Consider the following 17,952-nt stretch of genomic DNA (forward strand, 5'->3'; position numbering starts at 1 on the left):
ACCACCTGTCAGAATCCCACCCAGGTGCAATGCCATCTCCTCCAAGAGCCTTCCCTAACTCTCTCAAAGTTCCAGCTCTCTCTCCTGTCTGGGATCTCTAGGATTCATTTTGGATTATTCATATGCTTTTTTTCACCCTGCCTTGTCTGTAGGTAAATGAGTAGCAATTTGACCTCTCTTGTACGGTCCTTAGGAACAGGGTTGACCTAAGAGTCATTATATTCCTTGACTCACTTATCACAGTATCTTAAATACAGTTGTTACACAGAATATCTCTTGAATCATACAGGGAAATGGAGACTACAGGGAAGGCAAGAAGTTGGAGAGAGAGGCAGGTCAGAGTGTTGTTGGAGCGTCTTGCAGATGTCTCAGACCTTAAAGGAGGTTTTGTGTTCTCAGTAACTGTCCCACCTCATCCCTGTCTTTTAGATGAATGGTAATATTTTTAGTTTAGTTGGCAAGTTTCTGCATGTTACCTAATCTATATAGGCATAAAAGTCAAGTGCAGATTTCTACTTATGCGTGAGGTCACCCTTCAGATTGTTGCATCTCCCAAGAAAGGGGTGTCTGCAGAGGTCATTAGTATCGATCAATTAAATTATGAATTTTGGTTGATGTGACTTTTTCCAAAATTTCTAAAATAAAAATGATACACGCATATGTTTTTAAAGAACTCAAATAGCTTAGAAGGCTCTGTTCTATTCCTCTTCGTGCCCATTGGCTCTGGGAAGGAAACATCTTTGCCCCCTTGGATTTTGTTCTCCTGGTAGTTATAATTTATCTCTAAATAACTTGCATAGGCATTTGTTTCTTGAATTTTTTCAACCTTAAAAATTGTCTACTAGTTTCCCGCTATAATATCTACATTTATAAAGAATAACTATCAAGTCTTATTTGGGAGGAAAATTTACTTTCTATATTTCTAGGCAGTCCCACAACCCTCTCTGGCCTCTGTTTTATTTAAATGAAGGTAACAAGAGGACGGAAGGAGGCAAAAATTATTTTAAACCTTATTCCTGCAAGAAAACTTCATAATTTAAGGGTATAGTTCTATTGTTGTAGACAAACTCTAATCCACTTTGAGAAAAACCTTTTTTAGATCTTTTTTGATATGTTTTACTTGTCTAGCTACATTTTTCCGGAAATGCACTAAGAAGCTTTTGAAAATGGTGAAGTATCTGGTTTTCTTAAAGTAGTCATTGTAACATAGTTTAAAAGTTCAGTGTACGGGCACCCAGGTGGCTCAGCCAGTTAGGCATCCAGCTCTTGGTTTTGGCTCTGGTCATGATCTCATGGTGAGATCGAGCCCCACGTCAGGCTCCCCACTCAGTGTGGAGTCCGCTTCCCCTCTCCCTCTGCCCCTCCTCCCACTTGCACACACACTCTCTCTCTCTCAAATAAATAAATCTTTTTTTATAAAAAAAAAGTTCAGTGTAACAATGAACTTACAATGTTCTTACAACATTCTATCCCAGAGACAGCAATGAAAGAAATACGATGATTGTAAAATACTCATTTTCCTGGGAAAGGAAAAATACCAAAGAAATATACTAATCTCGTTGATTAAAAGTGTACCCCAAAGAATCTCAGGTCTGTCAGTGCTCTGACCTCTCTCTTTGTTCTGTACAGAATGGATGACGTATTGATTGGGGCACCTCTCTTTATGGAACGTGAATTTGAGAGCAGCCCTAGAGAAGTAGGGCAAGTTTACCTGTATTTGCAAGTGAGCGCACTTGTCTTCAGGGACCCGCAGATCCTTGCAGGCACTGAGGTTTTCGGGAGATTCGGTAGTGCTGTGGCACACTTAGGAGACCTGAACCAAGACGGATACAATGGTAATTGACACCAATACATGGAAATTGTTTTTTTGTCATAATTCATGTTACCGGTACACAAAGGAAACAATGACAAAGTGGTGTGTGTGTTATGGTTACTATTATTGGTTTTTAATAAAGTATCAAAAACCTCAAGGCAGTTTAAAGTTTATATATGCAGCTCTTAATAAAGGCAGCAATTATTTTTTAAAGTGATATTTGGATTTAATGACTCAAAGAAAACTAGAGAACCTTCTGTTATGTACAGAGTCAAGACAAATAAATACATGTCGATATATGGACAAGTATATTGCCTTGTGATTAACCCACATGGACTATGTATAGGTTATGCTGAATTTTAATTGGTCTGTAAACTTTAGCTTGAGGGCAATTTCAATGTTTGCAGTAAAGTGGTGTTAAATTCTTAGTTTAGGATTATGATTCTTTAAGCTAAGAATTTGTGAATGCCTTGCAAGTACCTTCTCAGAAAAACATGCAAGCTCACACAAAGTTTTGCTTACGTGTTCAGGACCTTTAAATCAAGAAGCAAGGTATAGTGGGTTTCTTAAAGTTCAAGGGAATAACAGGAATTTGCTCCAATAAAATAGCCATGGGAGTGTTTGCATCAGATCAGTATTCATTAGGGCCTTTGGCATTTTTATGTTATCTTTGAAAAAAAGACATCCCAGAAATGTATGGTTAGTAATTTTTAAAGTGCTGTAAAATATAAATGTATATTGAAAGTTCATGGTTCCAGGAAAATAATAAAAAAGAGACAAGTTCATCTTTAACTGATACGCTGCTTTCAGAAACTGCCCTATCGCTGAGCACCAAGCGAAATAAATAATGCTAAATTATCTATCAAGCCATCTTTTCCACCATGTTTTCCTCTATTTGTCTTTTTTCTCAAACCCTTCATGATATTTTTGAAAGCTAAGAGAAACATTTTTAATGACATTAAGGGGTTTCTGCCTCTCTGAGCCTCATTGTTTTTGAGTATAAAGTGGGCAAAATAATTGCAAACTGGGAGGAAACACGGGACAGATGCGGACTGACTTAGAGGAGGTGAAGGAAGGGCCCCTTTGCACCTGTCACATGATGATATCTTTAATTTCCACCATGATCTGAGATTTGGGATATCTATCGTTACCTGTTAAATGAAACTGGAATTATGATCCTCATTATGTAGTAAAATCAATTCATGATTTACTTAGTCTTATCAGACTTACTTAGGAGCAAAGAGAAATAAACGACAAAGTGAGGACACATAACCGTCATCCACTGGCGTGAGCTATTATGTTATTGTGTTCTTGGTGCTCTTTTTTATGTAAAATTCAGTCTTTTTGCGTATTGTTTAGAACAATCCTGAAGAACACAATGTGTGGAAGTTACTTTTCACTGAGTGCTCTATTTACCGTGGGAGTCAGGTGATAGTGTTCTTTCTAGGTTCCCCAATGTCCTCTACTGTAAAATGCATCCTGCCTCCCTCATGGGACAATGTAATCATTACATTATATAATCTTTGTACAAGAGATTGTTTATTTCTTTTGACAAGAAACTCATAAGTACCTTGCAAAGGTGCCTCCTGTTTTATCCAGCCTAGTGATGTGACCCAGCCCTCCCTGTTGCTCGCTAAATTCCCGTGTAGACCATGCTCTCCCTGCTCCTCCAATGGGCCCAGCTTTTTCAACCCCTTAGACCTTGGCACACCAGTTCTTTCTGCCTGGAGTGCTCTTCCCTCTGATTTCACACAGTGGGTTCCATTTTGTCCCCAGCTTTCACTTTCAGCACGAGCCTTAGCAACACCCTGTCCAATCACCGAATCTAGAAATAACCACCATTCTCCATTACATTAATATTTTTGATTCTTCTGCATAGAATGTGTCACTTTCCATCTTTTTTTATTTTATTCTGTTATGTTAATCACCATAATTACATCATTAATCTCATTGTTTGTGCACAACACCCAGCGCTCCATGCAGAACGTGCCCTCTTTAATACCCATCACCAGGCTAACCCATCCCCCCACCCCCTCCCCTCTAGAACCCTCAGTTTGTTTCTCAGAGTCCATAGTCTCTCGTGGTCTGTCTCCATCTTTTCTTGATTGTCTCTCTATTCAAATTGTCTACTACCTGCACTAGAACATAAACTTTCTAAAAGCAGCATCTGGTTTGCTGTCATACCCACTGCATCCAACACACAGTGGTCACTCGATAAATATTTGCTGGATGGATACAAGCCAACAAATAATTTATGGTTGCTGCAGTATTACAAAATTTTCCTGGAAAACTGAATGAGCCCTTTGGATTATAGTTTACTGCTCTTTGACTGCACTTAATTCTATCTCTAAAACCTTCTTCTTTCCTTAAAAAATATGTTCATGTGTCCCCATTTGCAGACATTGCCATCGGAGCACCCTTTGCAGGCAAGGATCAAAGAGGCAAAGTGCTCATTTACAACGGGAACAAGGATGGCTTAAACACCAAGCCTTCCCAAACTCTGCAGGGAGTGTGGGCCTCACAGACCATCCCTTCGGGCTTCGGCTTTACTCTCAGAGGAGACTCAGACATAGACAAGAATGATTACCCAGGTAAGGGTTTCTTTCCTCTCCCGCCAGAGAGCCCACTTCCTAGAAAGAAGCCCATTCTCAGGACGGTGCATCACATGTAAGCTTTTCCCTCATAAAGGCGAAGGCCCAGCTTAACTGTGGACGGCCCGGGGCTCTTTTGCATGATTCCTGAGTGACTTTCATGAGCATTTAAAGGCAGATAAAGGGATACCTGGGTGGCTCAGTCAGTTAAGCGTCTGCCTTCGGCTCAGGTCACGATCCCATGGTCCTGGGATCGAGCCCCACCTCGGGCTCCCCGCTTGGCGGGCAGCCTGCTTCTCCCTCTCCCTCTGCCCCTCACCTGCGTGTGCTCTCTGGCTCTATCTCTCTGTCAAATAAATAAATAAAATCTTTTAAAAAAATAAGGGCAGATAAAATAACCCTTCCCTTTCCTACCAGGAGACGATGTTAGAAAGGCAAGATGGCTTTTGAAAAGCCACATTGGACATATGACTTGTCGACTTTGCAACCAAAGTTATTTGAAACCCCTCAGTGAGTTGTTCTCCACTGATAAAGACAACTTGCCTCAGAGCGAGCTAGAACAATTTATTTTAACCCTGTCATTCTCTCTCGAGCTCATAGTTCCTGTAAGTTAACTCATGAACTTCAACATTTTAGTCCTAAAGCTCATGTTTTTTGGAGCATAAATATTTTCTTGCCACACTTTGGGGTTTTTTTCAAAATAGATTGAATATTTCAAAGTGAAACAAGAAGAACTGGTTCATACTAAAGACTGTAAACTCTTTTTGATTACTTAATTCATATTGAGGTCTCATGGAAATTAGACAATACAGTGAGATAATTCATGTTTTATGTGTGGTGTAGGAAAATACAGTTTGTCTTAAAGGATCGTTTCAGTAATCCCAGGGGTTTTAGCAGAGAGCAGACTTCTTGGTTTTATGGTTCAATTTTCACTTTTATGTTAGTTATTTTAAGATGGTTTCAATAAACACTTAGAAATCAGTACTAGTTAACTGACAGCTTTAAATATTTATTAAAACCTTGTCTCTTTCTACCACCCTTCCCTTAACTGGGTATTTTCCATATGAAGAGTTTTTTTCTGGTTTGGGGCAACATTCCAATAAACTGACGGCCTAAATATACATCACTAATTTCATCCTTCCACTCTCTCTTCCCCTCTGGGATTAGGCAAAAAGGATACTGCCACATATTCTCATAAATTTGCCAGAAGTCTTTTATGGCACTAACATAGATGTTGTAGTGGGCTCAAAGCAGATTTAGTATTATAATTATAGGCAAATACCTTCCACATTTTCAAGAACATCTAGTTAAGTTTATTTTCTTAGGTTACATTATACTAGTCCAATCAATGAGGTTAGTGGGGTTTTTTTGGGGGGGATCATTCATAATATATTCTATGTTAAATAATCCCCCCTATGCGATTCCTTTCCAAAATACATTAGGATGATTCATGAAATTTAATTCTTGGGTTGTAACTTTAGGCAAACAGTTATTTTGGAAAATTACTGCCAGTCATTAGGCTTGTCATATTCTCACCTTAGTACCAGGGAGCTTGACAGACAGGACAGCGGGACCTGCCCCCAGGTAAGGGAGATAAGGGATGTATCGATCACACAGGCAGTTCACCAACTTCTTTCGAAGTCTCCTAAATAAAAGCCAGGAAGGAGAGAAACGTGAAACAACTTTTCTCTCAAGGAATATTCCTTCTGGGGCTGGATGGAGGGTTGAGGAAGGGAGCCAGAGTAGGACAGGGAAGAGAAAAGCTAAAGTAGGTAAAGGTTGGTCATTAGTCGCCTCTTACTTATGTCTTCTTTTATCCCTTCTTAACAATCAGTAAAAAGTCATTGGAGGCCATTCGTTAACTTTATCTACTGAGGCTGATGCAGTTTATACTAACCTAACCAATGAAGTTCATGCAGTCTATCCGTCTGTCTGCAAAGTGAATGATCTTTACTAAGGCAGGACCAATAATGCCACTGACTGAATTCTTATTCCTCAAGGTTGTCTTGAGGCGTTCGGTGTTCGTCTGGACATCTTAGTAAACTTGGGTTCTGGTTCCGGTTCTGCCTCTCAAATGGAAATAGAGATGTCTGGTGATTCATGATCCTATAACATTTTCCTTGATCCTCGTCTTCTTGCAAAAGAATGCCACTCAAAGAAGCCTCTTTATAGTGACACCAAGTCCCCAGGGACCTATGCAGAGGCAAACCACCTGACGGACGGGTAACTACATTCCATTCACTAGAACCGTGGATTTGAAGTTCACAGGCATAATTCAGGAACTAGACATGTAACTTTCCTCATTATTCTATTAAAAAATCCCACTTGGCTTGTCTCAAGCCTCCATTTCCATGAAGAGGAAAACCTTAATGTCATAGTCACTTCCAGATTCAGACTTAATCTCAGTTGAGTAAATGTGCATTTAGATTCAGGACTCTCCTTCCTCCCCCTTTCAAGGAATGAGTAGCATAGGGCATGCCTGTTGTCCTGGGATTGACAGAGGGGCATGCAGCCCAATGTGTCATCTGTTTTTATTAGTTTCTGCCTGGAGGATAACCCAGTCTCTCCTGGTCTTCGATGTGTTGCTCGAGCTTCTGTGGTTAATCCAATGGCCTGTGTAGTGGCCACTGGCAAAAGTTCCATGTGTCCTGGATCCTCATGCTATTTTGGCCTCTTCCGGTCCCCTCTCAGCATGTGCTTCTATGCCACGGTTAGGAGTTAGACACTTGCAGGTTGGGTTCTCAGGTCTCTGAAATGGTTTTTATCCCCCTAGATTATTCCTTGAGCCATTGCTGATTTTCCACCGGGACATTTTATTACTCCAGCCCTAAGAAAACATTCTTGGGTTTTGCCTGGGCGACAGCAGTCTTCCCCCGCCGCCCCGCAAAGGTTATTGGGTGGCCTGCTTTCCAAACTCTATAATTCATTTTATAAACTCTATGTCCTAGTCCCCCATGGTCTGTCTTGTGATTTTTCCAAACCAATTCTTCCTGGAACTTAAAAAGAATTAGTTTTCTTTCTCTCTGGGGTCCTGCTCTTCCAAATCAAAATTGCTTTCAGATCATTGTGCCTCCTAGGAGGTTCAGAATCCATTTAACAAGTTGGCTTTCTTCTAGGGTATATCTAGTCATCCTCAGTAAGCAGAGCTTCTCAATCTCGGCTGCACATCAGAATCACCTGGGGAACTTTAAATAATGCACCTGCTCGGGTCACACTCCAAACTCAGAATCAGACTCTCTAAAGTCAGAATCTCTGGGCGGTAGAACCCAGACCAGAGTATCATAGTTAAGTAACCTGGATGATTCCAGTGCACAACCCAGCTGAGAACAAATGATCTAGAACATGTTCCCCCTTTAATGGACATAGAATTGACTGGGCATCTCATTCGAGCACATATCCTAATTCAGTAGGTCAAGGGAGTGGGAAAGATTCCCCTTTCCAATCAGTTCCCAAGTTTTTTCCCTGCTGCTGGGCTCCACATTACACCCTGAGTGGTAAGCTCTGAAGCACTGTGTGTACCGGTCACCCATTGAGCCTGTTATCACAGGCTGAATGCATGGCACCCCTTCAGATAGTTTGACTTATGGAAACTGAGATGGGCTGCAAGGATTTATGTTCTTACCCAAAACCCTATTTTGAGAAACACGGCTCTAGAATCTTTGTGCTCAGTTCCCATGCCTACGGTAGCCGGATGTGCGGTGTGCTCTTTTGGCAAGCACCTGTTAGCTAAGCTCTGGCATTCCATTTATTATTTAGAAGGCTGTCAAACTAGCCCGAGGGGCTTCTCTCCAGGTTGCCTCTGTGTGGTTACTGCCATTGGGATGCTTGGGTACAATACGTGCTCTGGCCCCATCTGGAAAAATTAAGGAAGGCCCATTTAAAATATTTAATTTTTCATGCACTGCTCTACATTTCCTGGAAGTTATCTGTGCATTTAAAATGATGCCTCACTGACTTTCATTTAAAATATATTATCGCATTTGTTAGGAATTAACCTACCTTAACCTGGCTTAAGCCATAAAGGGAGAGATTTATATTAAAGCTCTAGGAATATCTCAAGGGAACCTAATGACAGGAATTCTGCCAGGCCTCTGGAAGGGACTAACTGGGATCCAAGATTGTCAGGGTAGGGCTTCTTTTCTGTCTCTCTCTTACTCCAATCTCTGCTTTTCTTTGCACGTCACCTCTCTCTCCCTTTCTCTCTCTATTTCTCTCTCTCTCTCTGCCACCCTCCCTCTCTTGCCCATATTTCTTTGAGTACATAGTAGTGTTTCAACTCCAGAGTTTGCATATTGCAGTTTTACTCACTCAAAGAGACTATCTACAATTTATCTCAGTCCCAAATCCTAAGGAAAGGAATCTTTTAGGCTCTGAGGTAAAGGGTGACATTCTCCAAAGAAAGTAGGAGGTGATTTGTGGACTGTGCAAGGATCCCAATAAATATCCACTATGGTGCCCTGGCAAAACAAAACAAAACAAAATGGCCCTACGAAATAAGAATAGTAGTAAGAAGTGAAGAAAATAGTTGAGAAGAAAAATATTTTGTTTTAAAAATTAAAATATTAAAAATGATGTGATTGTTCACCGATATTTTTATGTTTATTCCTTTTGCCTCAAAGTCCAAAAGAAAAATAAGCAAGAAATTCCTTCATTCAGTCAAAAAATATGTATTAGTATTTACTACATATTAGACATTGTGCTGGGGGGACAGTGGCAAGACGTACCCAATCACTACCTTCCCAGAGCGGACATTCTAACTGAGAAAGACAGACAGTTAAATAGTTACAACAGAGTGTGAGCATTTTAATACTGAAGTCTTTAAAAGCAAAACTTTTTCTGGAGTATCATAACACCTGAAAAAATTCAAGCATGGTTGCTGAACATTATGCTTATGATTTTTAAAAGTATGTCGTGAGAAAAATATTGTTGGCCTCTGGAAATTTTCTAATTATTTGGTCTTCTAATTATTTGGTCTTCATTAAATCAGCTGAGGAAAATATATAAGCTCTGTAGCTCCTTACACAGACACCTCCATGAGCCCTGACAAACTTCCAGAAGCCAAGCTAATATTATGATCAGGGTGACAAATTATGTACAGGTTGTGCCCGGCCAAGGGGCAAGTGAGGGCAGATTCATATGCCAAAGAGTTCCCTCCATACAGGGCCGCCTTTTTAAATTCAGACACAGGCATTTGTGGGCTCTCAGTGGCCCTGTTCCAGGTCCTCCGTTCTAAATAGACCAGAAACAAAATCCCCAAACTCTTCGCTTTAACTACGTGGTCACCTGCAAAATTCATGTAAAGACAAATGTACAAGTGAACAGTAGTTTGAAATTCTGCACTAAAATCAGTTAAACCCCTTGGAGCTGCTATTAAATGGAACACACTTGAAGAACTGGGAGGACCCAAGTGATGGCTTCTGAGGGGGTTATTTTTCCCATTCCTAAGGTGAACACTTTTACCTCATTTGAGGTGTACCCAAGTGCTTAGCAGCTGTGTCTGCAAGCAGAGCTGGGTTGGCTTCCCCTGGTCTTCACCGCTTGCCACCTACCCACTTCTGGGCACACTGCTATGAAACCTACGTATGTTAATGGCGGGGTGCATATGTTGCCCCATTGGTTAGGTAGCAGCAAGTATTCTTTACATGTTTTTGATACAAGTCAGCGGCCTTTTGCAGGAAGAAAGAAAAAGATTGTGGTGTTTGATGTATATTTATCGTGAATTACAGCTGTTTCATCTGCCAGACTGACTAGAAATCAGGTCACCTAGTACCTGAAATAACCAAAAGCACAGACATGTAAAAGGTGGTTTGATTTACATTTACTCTTTGTCGCATGATCTCTTCTGCAAGTTACAGATGTTCTGTATTTGAGCAGGACCAGACACTTAGTTTCCTTGTCTTAGGGAAAAAGAATTCTACCAAAAAGCAGGCATGGGAGCAATTATATTGCTAACATTATTGCAATTATAGCAATTATTACTACTATGCCATCTACTGCATAGAAGATAGACACAGGGCGCCTGGGTGGCTCAGTTGGTTAAGCGACTGCCTGCGGCTCAGGTCACGATCCTGGAGTCCCGGGATCGAGTCCCGCATCGGGCTCCCTGCTCAGCAGGGAGTCTGCTTCTCCCTCTGACCCTCTTGGATCTCGTGCTCTCTCTCTCTCTCTCTCTCTCTCTATCTCATTCTCTCTCTCAAATAAATAAAATCTTTAAAAAAAAAAGAAGATAGATACAGTTCATACCCACTAGAATATTATTTTTTAATATTTCTCATGCACACATACATACACTCACACTTACATGTACATACATGTGTCTGTATGCATGTGTATTTTTTGTGTATGTGTGTGTGCCCCAAGAGAGTTTATAGGGTAAGGTTAGATGACACTCCACCTCCTTCTTTTTGGGAAATATCAAACAAGTGTAAAAATAACCTATTAAAGTTAGCAGTGTGGCTGGGAACAGACTGCCCAGGTTAAGATTCCCATCCATCACCGATGGGCTGTGTGGCAATGGACAAATTACTTGATTTCTCTGAGCTTCCATGTCCTTACCTGATATTATGGAGCTAACAATACTTCCCTCACTGCGTTATGTGTGTTTGCACTTTCTAAGTTGGGAAAAGATTTTTTACAAAATGTTGTGAAATGGCTTAGAACCAAAAAGGAAATCCACTTGATTGACATGAACAGACTCAAAGCTACTTTACTTCACAGACATATTGGGCCACATAAAGTGTTGAAAAGCTGCATTCTTGGATTCTGGAGATGGACAAAATGGGTTTCAAAATGGACTCCACAGTTTCCTAGCTGTATAAGCATAAGACAATTTCCTAATCTCTCTTCAATCTCCTTATCTGTGAAATTAGGTATAGTAAGTTGGTATAAAGACAAAATGGCATTGTTGCTCTAATATGAAATAAGATGATGTGTTTAAGTTAAAATGGGATTATATAGAACATAGTTTAAAGAATGCCAGCCCTCCAATCAAGTTTTAAAACAAGACCGTATTTTGGAGGTATCCTTTTCTTACGCACACTAATTGACATTATTTTCTTTTGCTTTCCATGGCCCCCATTCTTAATTTACAACACCATATTTGCTTCTCCCACCCCAGATGAACACTGATATTGAGACTCTGTTGGGTTGGGACGCACTCATAAAATTCCTGTTGCTGGACCCTCCCTAGAGGCTTCTGATATCAGGGGGTTATTGCCCTGCTATGATGTAGTTCCACCACTCACCCCATCCAACCTCCCAGCCCTGCCGGGATGGAGGGTAGAGGAGGTGGGGTAAGGAAGAGGTGCTAAGGACGACTCTGGAATTTTGATCCAGAGTACGTGAGAAAAGTATGGTAGAATGGAGAGACATGGGGGGATTTTGTTATAGAAATGTAGAGATTCTATTATAGAAATAATATTTGGAATAATTTTCCTAAATCTAGTTTAAACACTCAGTATTTGTTTCAATTTTTTTACCGTGCATATTGTCATTGGTACCCATACAAAAATAGGAGTCATTAGTATTTTCATTTCTGGCACCAAAATTCTTTTCCTATTTAAAATATGGATGTATTCAGGTCTCTGTGTTGGTGCTGATTGGAAAATGAGGGTTGGCCAGAGGAGTATCTTGTATACATTAATTGAGTGAAAGCATTTCAGAGAAGAAACAGCTGTGATAGTCAGAAATCCCTACAATTCAATGTTCTAGCCTAATCCTGTTAAACATGATTGTATAACAAGACCATCTGCTAAATGCATAGCCCAGATATTGGAGGGTGGAGGAGGCAAAGTGCAGGTTTTGTTGAGGCACAGAAATCTTGCAGGCAATAAAAACTGGGGGAATACATGGGCTGAAGGCCAAGATTATCATTGTCTTCTTTAGGCCCGTAATGTCTGATGATTATACCATGAAGTCACCTCAGACAATTATACCAAATGAAAAATAAATGACTCATTATCTGTTTTAATGAGTGCTGTGTGTGTGTGTGTGTGTGTGTGTCTGTGTGTGTGTGTGTGTAAGCAAACAACTGAGCAAGAAAGAACCTACACATAAGAAGAAATAAAAGGGCGGCTTTAACCAAGGGAACAATGCATAATCAAACATTGAGCTCCTTGAAATTGATTTAAAGTTTAGATGAACTAAATTCAAATCTCATAGTCAAAGTTTATTTCTACTTCTCAAACTGATACTCAAGTTCTCCTGAAAAGTAAAACATGATCCTTACTGAGCAAGATTTTCATAATTTCATTATAAACACATTAGAAATTAGTATATAACCTTTCTTATAAAATATCTTATGAATTAGATTAAATGGAATTAATTAAGTCAACTGACAGAGGTCCTGGACTTGAATCCAGGTCATAAAGTGGAAGTAAAAGTGAATGGAGAGATAAAACCCATGAGTTCTAGAACCATCTCTCCCAAGATAATGTTCCTTTTGTAACTCAGCTTCTCTGGGCCTGACATTATTCCCCTGAATGTGACATGATGCATGGAAAGCTTCTCCAAGGGTCTTTTTGAACTCCATACTCCTCTGATCCTAAAATCCAAAATCTAGACTTACTGCTTTCCAGATAAAGATACTATCAAAAAGAAGAGAACCGTAAACCAATATCTCTGAAAAAGATAGATGCAAAAATTCGCCCAAAAATATTAGCAAACTGAATCCGATAATACATTAAAAAAATCATTCACCATGATCAAGTGGGATTTATTTATGCAAGGGTGGTTTAATATTCCTAAGTCAAAATGATATATCAATAAGAGAAAGGATAAAAACCATCTGATCATTCCAATAAATGCAGAAAGAGCATTTGACAAAGCACAACATCCATTCATGATGAAAACCCTAAACCAAGTAGTTTTAGAGAGATCATACCTCAACATAATAAAGGCCATACATGAAAAACCTACAGCTCACATTATACTCATGGTGAAAAACAGAGCCTTTCCCCTAAGCTCAGGAACAAGACAAGGATGTCCATTCTCCCAACTTTTATTCAAGACAGGACTGGAAGTCCTAACCACAGCAATCAGAAAACAAAAAGAAATAAAAGGCATCCAAATTGGTAAGAAATAAGTAACACTGTCACTATTTACAGATGACGTGGTATTATATACAGAAAACTCTAAAGACTCCACCAAAACACTACTAGAACTGACAAATGAATTCAGTAAGATTTCAGGATACAAAATCAATGTGCAGAAATCTGTTGCATTTCTATACACTAATAATGAGCAGCAGAAAGAGAAATTCAGGAAACAATCCTTTTTACAGTTGCCTCAAAAATAGTAAAATACCTAGGAATGAACTTAACCAAGAAGGTGAAAAGCCTGTACTCTGAAACCCATAAAAGATTGATGAAAGAAATTGAAGATGACACAAAGAATTGGGAAGACATTCCATGCTCATGGATTGGAAGAACAAATATTGTTAAAATGTTCCTACTACCCCCAGCAATCTACAGATTTAATGCAATCTCTTTCAAAATACCAACAGCATTTTTCACAGAACTAGAACAAATAACCTTAAAATTTTGTGATTCCATACAAATAATCTTAAAATTTGTATGGAACCACGAGAGACCCCCAAATAACCAAAACAATTTTGAAAAAGAAGAATAAGACTGGAAGTATCACAATCCCAGATATCAAGTTATATTACAAAGCTATAGAAATCTAAACAGTATTGGTACTGGGACAAAAATAGACATATAGGCCAATAGAACAGAATAGAGAGACCAGAAATAAACCCGCAATTATATGGTCAATTAATCTTCAACAAAGGAGTCAAGAATATCCAATGGGAAAAAGACAGTCTCTTCAACAAACGGTGTTGAGAAAACTGAACACTTACATGCAAAAGAATGAAACTGGAGCACTTTTTTTTTAAAGATATTTATTTATTTGTTTGTTTATTTATTTATTTATTTGAGAGAGAGAGAGAGAGAACAAGCAGGGAAGAGGGGCAGAGGGAGAGGGAGAAGTGGACTCCCCACTGAGCAGGGAGCCCGACGTGGGACTCAGTCCCACAACCCTGGGATCATGACCTGAGCCAAAGGCAGATGCTTAACTGACTGAGCCCAACTGGAGCACTTTCCTACACCACACACAAAAACAAACTCAAAATGGCTCAAGAATCTAAATGTGAGACCTGAAACCATAAAAATTCTAGAAGAGAGCACAGGCAGTCATTTCTCTAACATCAGCCATAGCAACATTTTTCTAGATATGTCTCCTGAGGCAAGGAAAACAAAAGCAAAAATAAATTATTGATATTGCATCAAAATAAAAGTCTTCTGCACAGCAAAGGAAACCATCAACAAAACTGAAAGACAATATACTGAATGGGAGAAGATATTTGCAAATTATATATCTGATACAGGGTTAATATCCAAAATATATAAAGAACTTCTATAACTCGACACCAAAAAACAAATAATCCAATTAAAAATGGTCAGAAGACATGAACAGAGATTTCTCCAAAGAGACCATACATATGGCCAACAGACACATGAAAAGCTGCTCAGCATCACTCATCATCAGGGAAATGCAAATCAAAACCATGAGGAGGTATCACCTCACACCTATCAGAATGTCTAAAATCAAAACCCAAGAAACAACAAGTGTTGGTGAGAATGTAGACAAAGAGGAACCCTCATGCATTGTTGGTGGGAATGCAAACTGGTACAGCCACTGGGGAAGCTTCCTATAAAAATTAAAATTAGAATTACCATATGATCCCATCATTTCACTACTGGATATTTACCCAAAGAATATAAAAACACTAATTCAAAAAGATATATGCACCCTTATGTTTACTGCAGCATTATTTCAATAGCCAAATTATAGAAGCAGCCCAGTGCCCATCAATAGATGAATGGATAAATAAGAAGTGGTATGTATATACAATAGATTATTACTCCCCCATAAAAAGGAATGAAATCTTGTCATTTGCAAATACATGGATGGATCTAGAGAGTACAATGCTAAGTGAAATAAGTCAGTCAGAGAAAGACAAATACCATATGATTTCACTCACATGTGGAATTTAAGAAACAAAACAAATGAGCAATGAGAAAAAGAAACAAAACAAACAGACTCTTAGCTATAAAGAACAAACTAATGGTTACCAGGAGGGAGTTGGATGGGGGTATGGGTGAAATAGGTGAAGGAGATTAAGAGTACTCTTATCATGCTGAGCACTGAGTAATGAATAGAATTGTTGAATCACTATATTGTACACCTGGAACTAATATAACACTGTATATTAAATATACTGGAATTAAAATAAAAAATTAAAAAATTAAAGAAAAAGGATGTTTTTACTACCCAGTCATTTATTCAATTTTTTATATGTGTATGAACTCATGGATATTTATTTTATTTTAAGGGCTATAATCCATTATAATATTTGTTTATATTTGTTGCCTAATGTGTTCTATATCTGCCATTGGGAACCCTTTCCAGTTCATTCCTATGTTCTCTTAATACTTCCCATCCTTTTATGAGCATTTCCTTGCTTTATAACATCACAATATGCTCTTAGCTCATTTTGTATTTTCCGTGCTCCAGCCTGAAATCAACCATTCTTTAAAGACCTACAGTTTCTTTATTGAATAACAGTATTTAGAAATCAAGATCTAGACACTAGGCTTTATCATGGCAGCTATGACATCAAGACTTGTAACGACTTGTTGCCATATATTATAGCTACGTTGCAAACCATCAACATTACTTGAAGTCAACAAATTACATTTTCAGTGTTCAGCCTATATTTTTTAAGTCAACATTTTTCATTTTGGTTGTCAACAACAGGTATTTGGGTAACGTTAAGGTAGATAATATATATAAGCAGTTAACATTCTGAAAAACATGTAGGAGGAATTATTAACTATTAGTTATAAATGACTACATTGATACTATTTTGACATCATCCATGCCTTTAAGAAACAACGCAATCATGAAGATAATAAGGCATCCAACAATTAACTGTAGTACAAGACAGCATATGAGAAGAATTTTAAGAGGTAAAAAAGAATAATAATGAATGAATTAAAAAGAGAAGTTTCTGCTAGCTGAGGTGTTCAAAGGAAGCTTCGCAGGGGGAAATAATGGCTAAGCAAGGTCTTAAGATACGGGTATGATTTTAAGTGGTGATAAGGAGACAGCATTCCAGAAAGGAACACAGCACAACAAAGAAAGACACAGCACAAGAAAAGGCAGTTTTGGAAGTGATTTGGTTCAAACTGAGGAGAGCATAAATGGAGAGATTCAATGAAAGGTAGATTTGGGGCAGGTAAGGAAGGACCTTGAATAACATGTCAAATAATTGGTACTTTATTAGGAAAATAGTGGAAAAAGAGATTTTGTTTAATAATTCAAAATGACACTTTTGCTTCAGTCATTAGCAATGAGCAGAATGAGCTGTCATGAAAAAGGAACTGGAGGGCAAAAGCCATTAAAGCATCCCAGGTGAAAGCAGGGCACTGAACCAGGTGAGTACACTGGTAATATCAGAGCAGCCTGGAGGTGTGTGAGGATAAAACAGGCTCAGCCACCTTCACCCCTTTGGCGTTCCCACAAGCAGGGAATGAAAGCTCCTAGAGTTTCACAATCTCACCAGCATTTGATGTTATCAGTGATCTGGATTTGGGTCTTCCTAATAGGTGTGTAATGATATCTTGCTGTTTTAATTTGCATTTCCCTGATGAGCATCTTTACATATGCTCATTTGCCATCTGTATGTCTTCTTGGGTGAGGTGTCTGTTAAGATCTTTGGTTCATTTTTTTAATGGGGTTGTTTTCTTATTATTAAGTTTTAAGGGTTCTTTGTATATTTTGCATAACATCCTTTATCAGATGTATCTTTTGCAAATATTTTTTCCAGTTTGTGGCTTATCTCCTTATTCTCTTGACATTGTTTTTCACGGAGCAGAAGTTTTTAATTTTAATATAGCCTAGCTTATCAATTCTTCCTTTCATGGACCGTGCCTTTCATGCTGTATCTAAAAAGTCATCACTGTACCCCAGGTCATCTATAGGCTTTCTTCTATGTTGTCTTACAGAAGTTCTATAGTTTTGGGTTTTACGTGTAAGTCTGTGATCTGAGTTAATTTTTTGTGACGTGTGTAAGGTCCGTATCTAGGTTTTTGGTGGGTTTTTGTTTGTTTGTTTTTTGCATGTGGATGTTTAGTTTTTCCAGCATCATCTGTTGAAGAGACTATCTTTGCTCCATTGTATTACCTTTGCACCTATGTCAAAGATCAGTTGATCATATTTATGTGGGTGTATTTCTGGGTTCTCAATTTGATTTATTTGTTTATTCTTTCACCAACACCATACTGTCTTGATTATAGTAGATTTATAGTAAGTCTTCAAGTAGGGTAGTATCAGTTCTCCAACTTTGTTCTTCTTCAATATTGTATTGGCTATTTTGCATCTTTGGCCTCTCAATATACACTTTGGATCAGTTTGCTGATAGCCACAAAATAACTTGCTAAGATCTGGACTGGGATTACACTGAATCTATAGAGCAATGACATC

At 38.7% G+C, this 17,952-nt stretch overlaps 1 protein-coding gene across 2 annotated transcripts in view; it reads left to right on the forward strand.

The window, feature by feature from the left end:
- Window positions 1-17,952, forward strand: part of ITGA8 (integrin subunit alpha 8) — a 201,413-nt gene that overhangs the window by 84,881 nt on the left and 98,580 nt on the right. For both annotated transcript variants that reach the window (XM_073879876.1, XM_025853612.2), the window contains 2 exons: window positions 1,630-1,835; window positions 4,213-4,404. In XM_073879876.1, coding sequence (XP_073735977.1) covers window positions 1,630-1,835; window positions 4,213-4,404 — 398 coding nt within the window. The remainder of the gene's footprint in view (window positions 1-1,629; window positions 1,836-4,212; window positions 4,405-17,952) is intronic.

Source organism: Callorhinus ursinus, unplaced genomic scaffold (genome assembly GCF_003265705.2).
Source record: "Callorhinus ursinus isolate GAN/ISIS: 27379988/994484 unplaced genomic scaffold, GSC_fseal_2.0 scaffold36, whole genome shotgun sequence".
NCBI classification, from domain to species: Eukaryota; Metazoa; Chordata; class Mammalia; order Carnivora; family Otariidae; genus Callorhinus; species Callorhinus ursinus.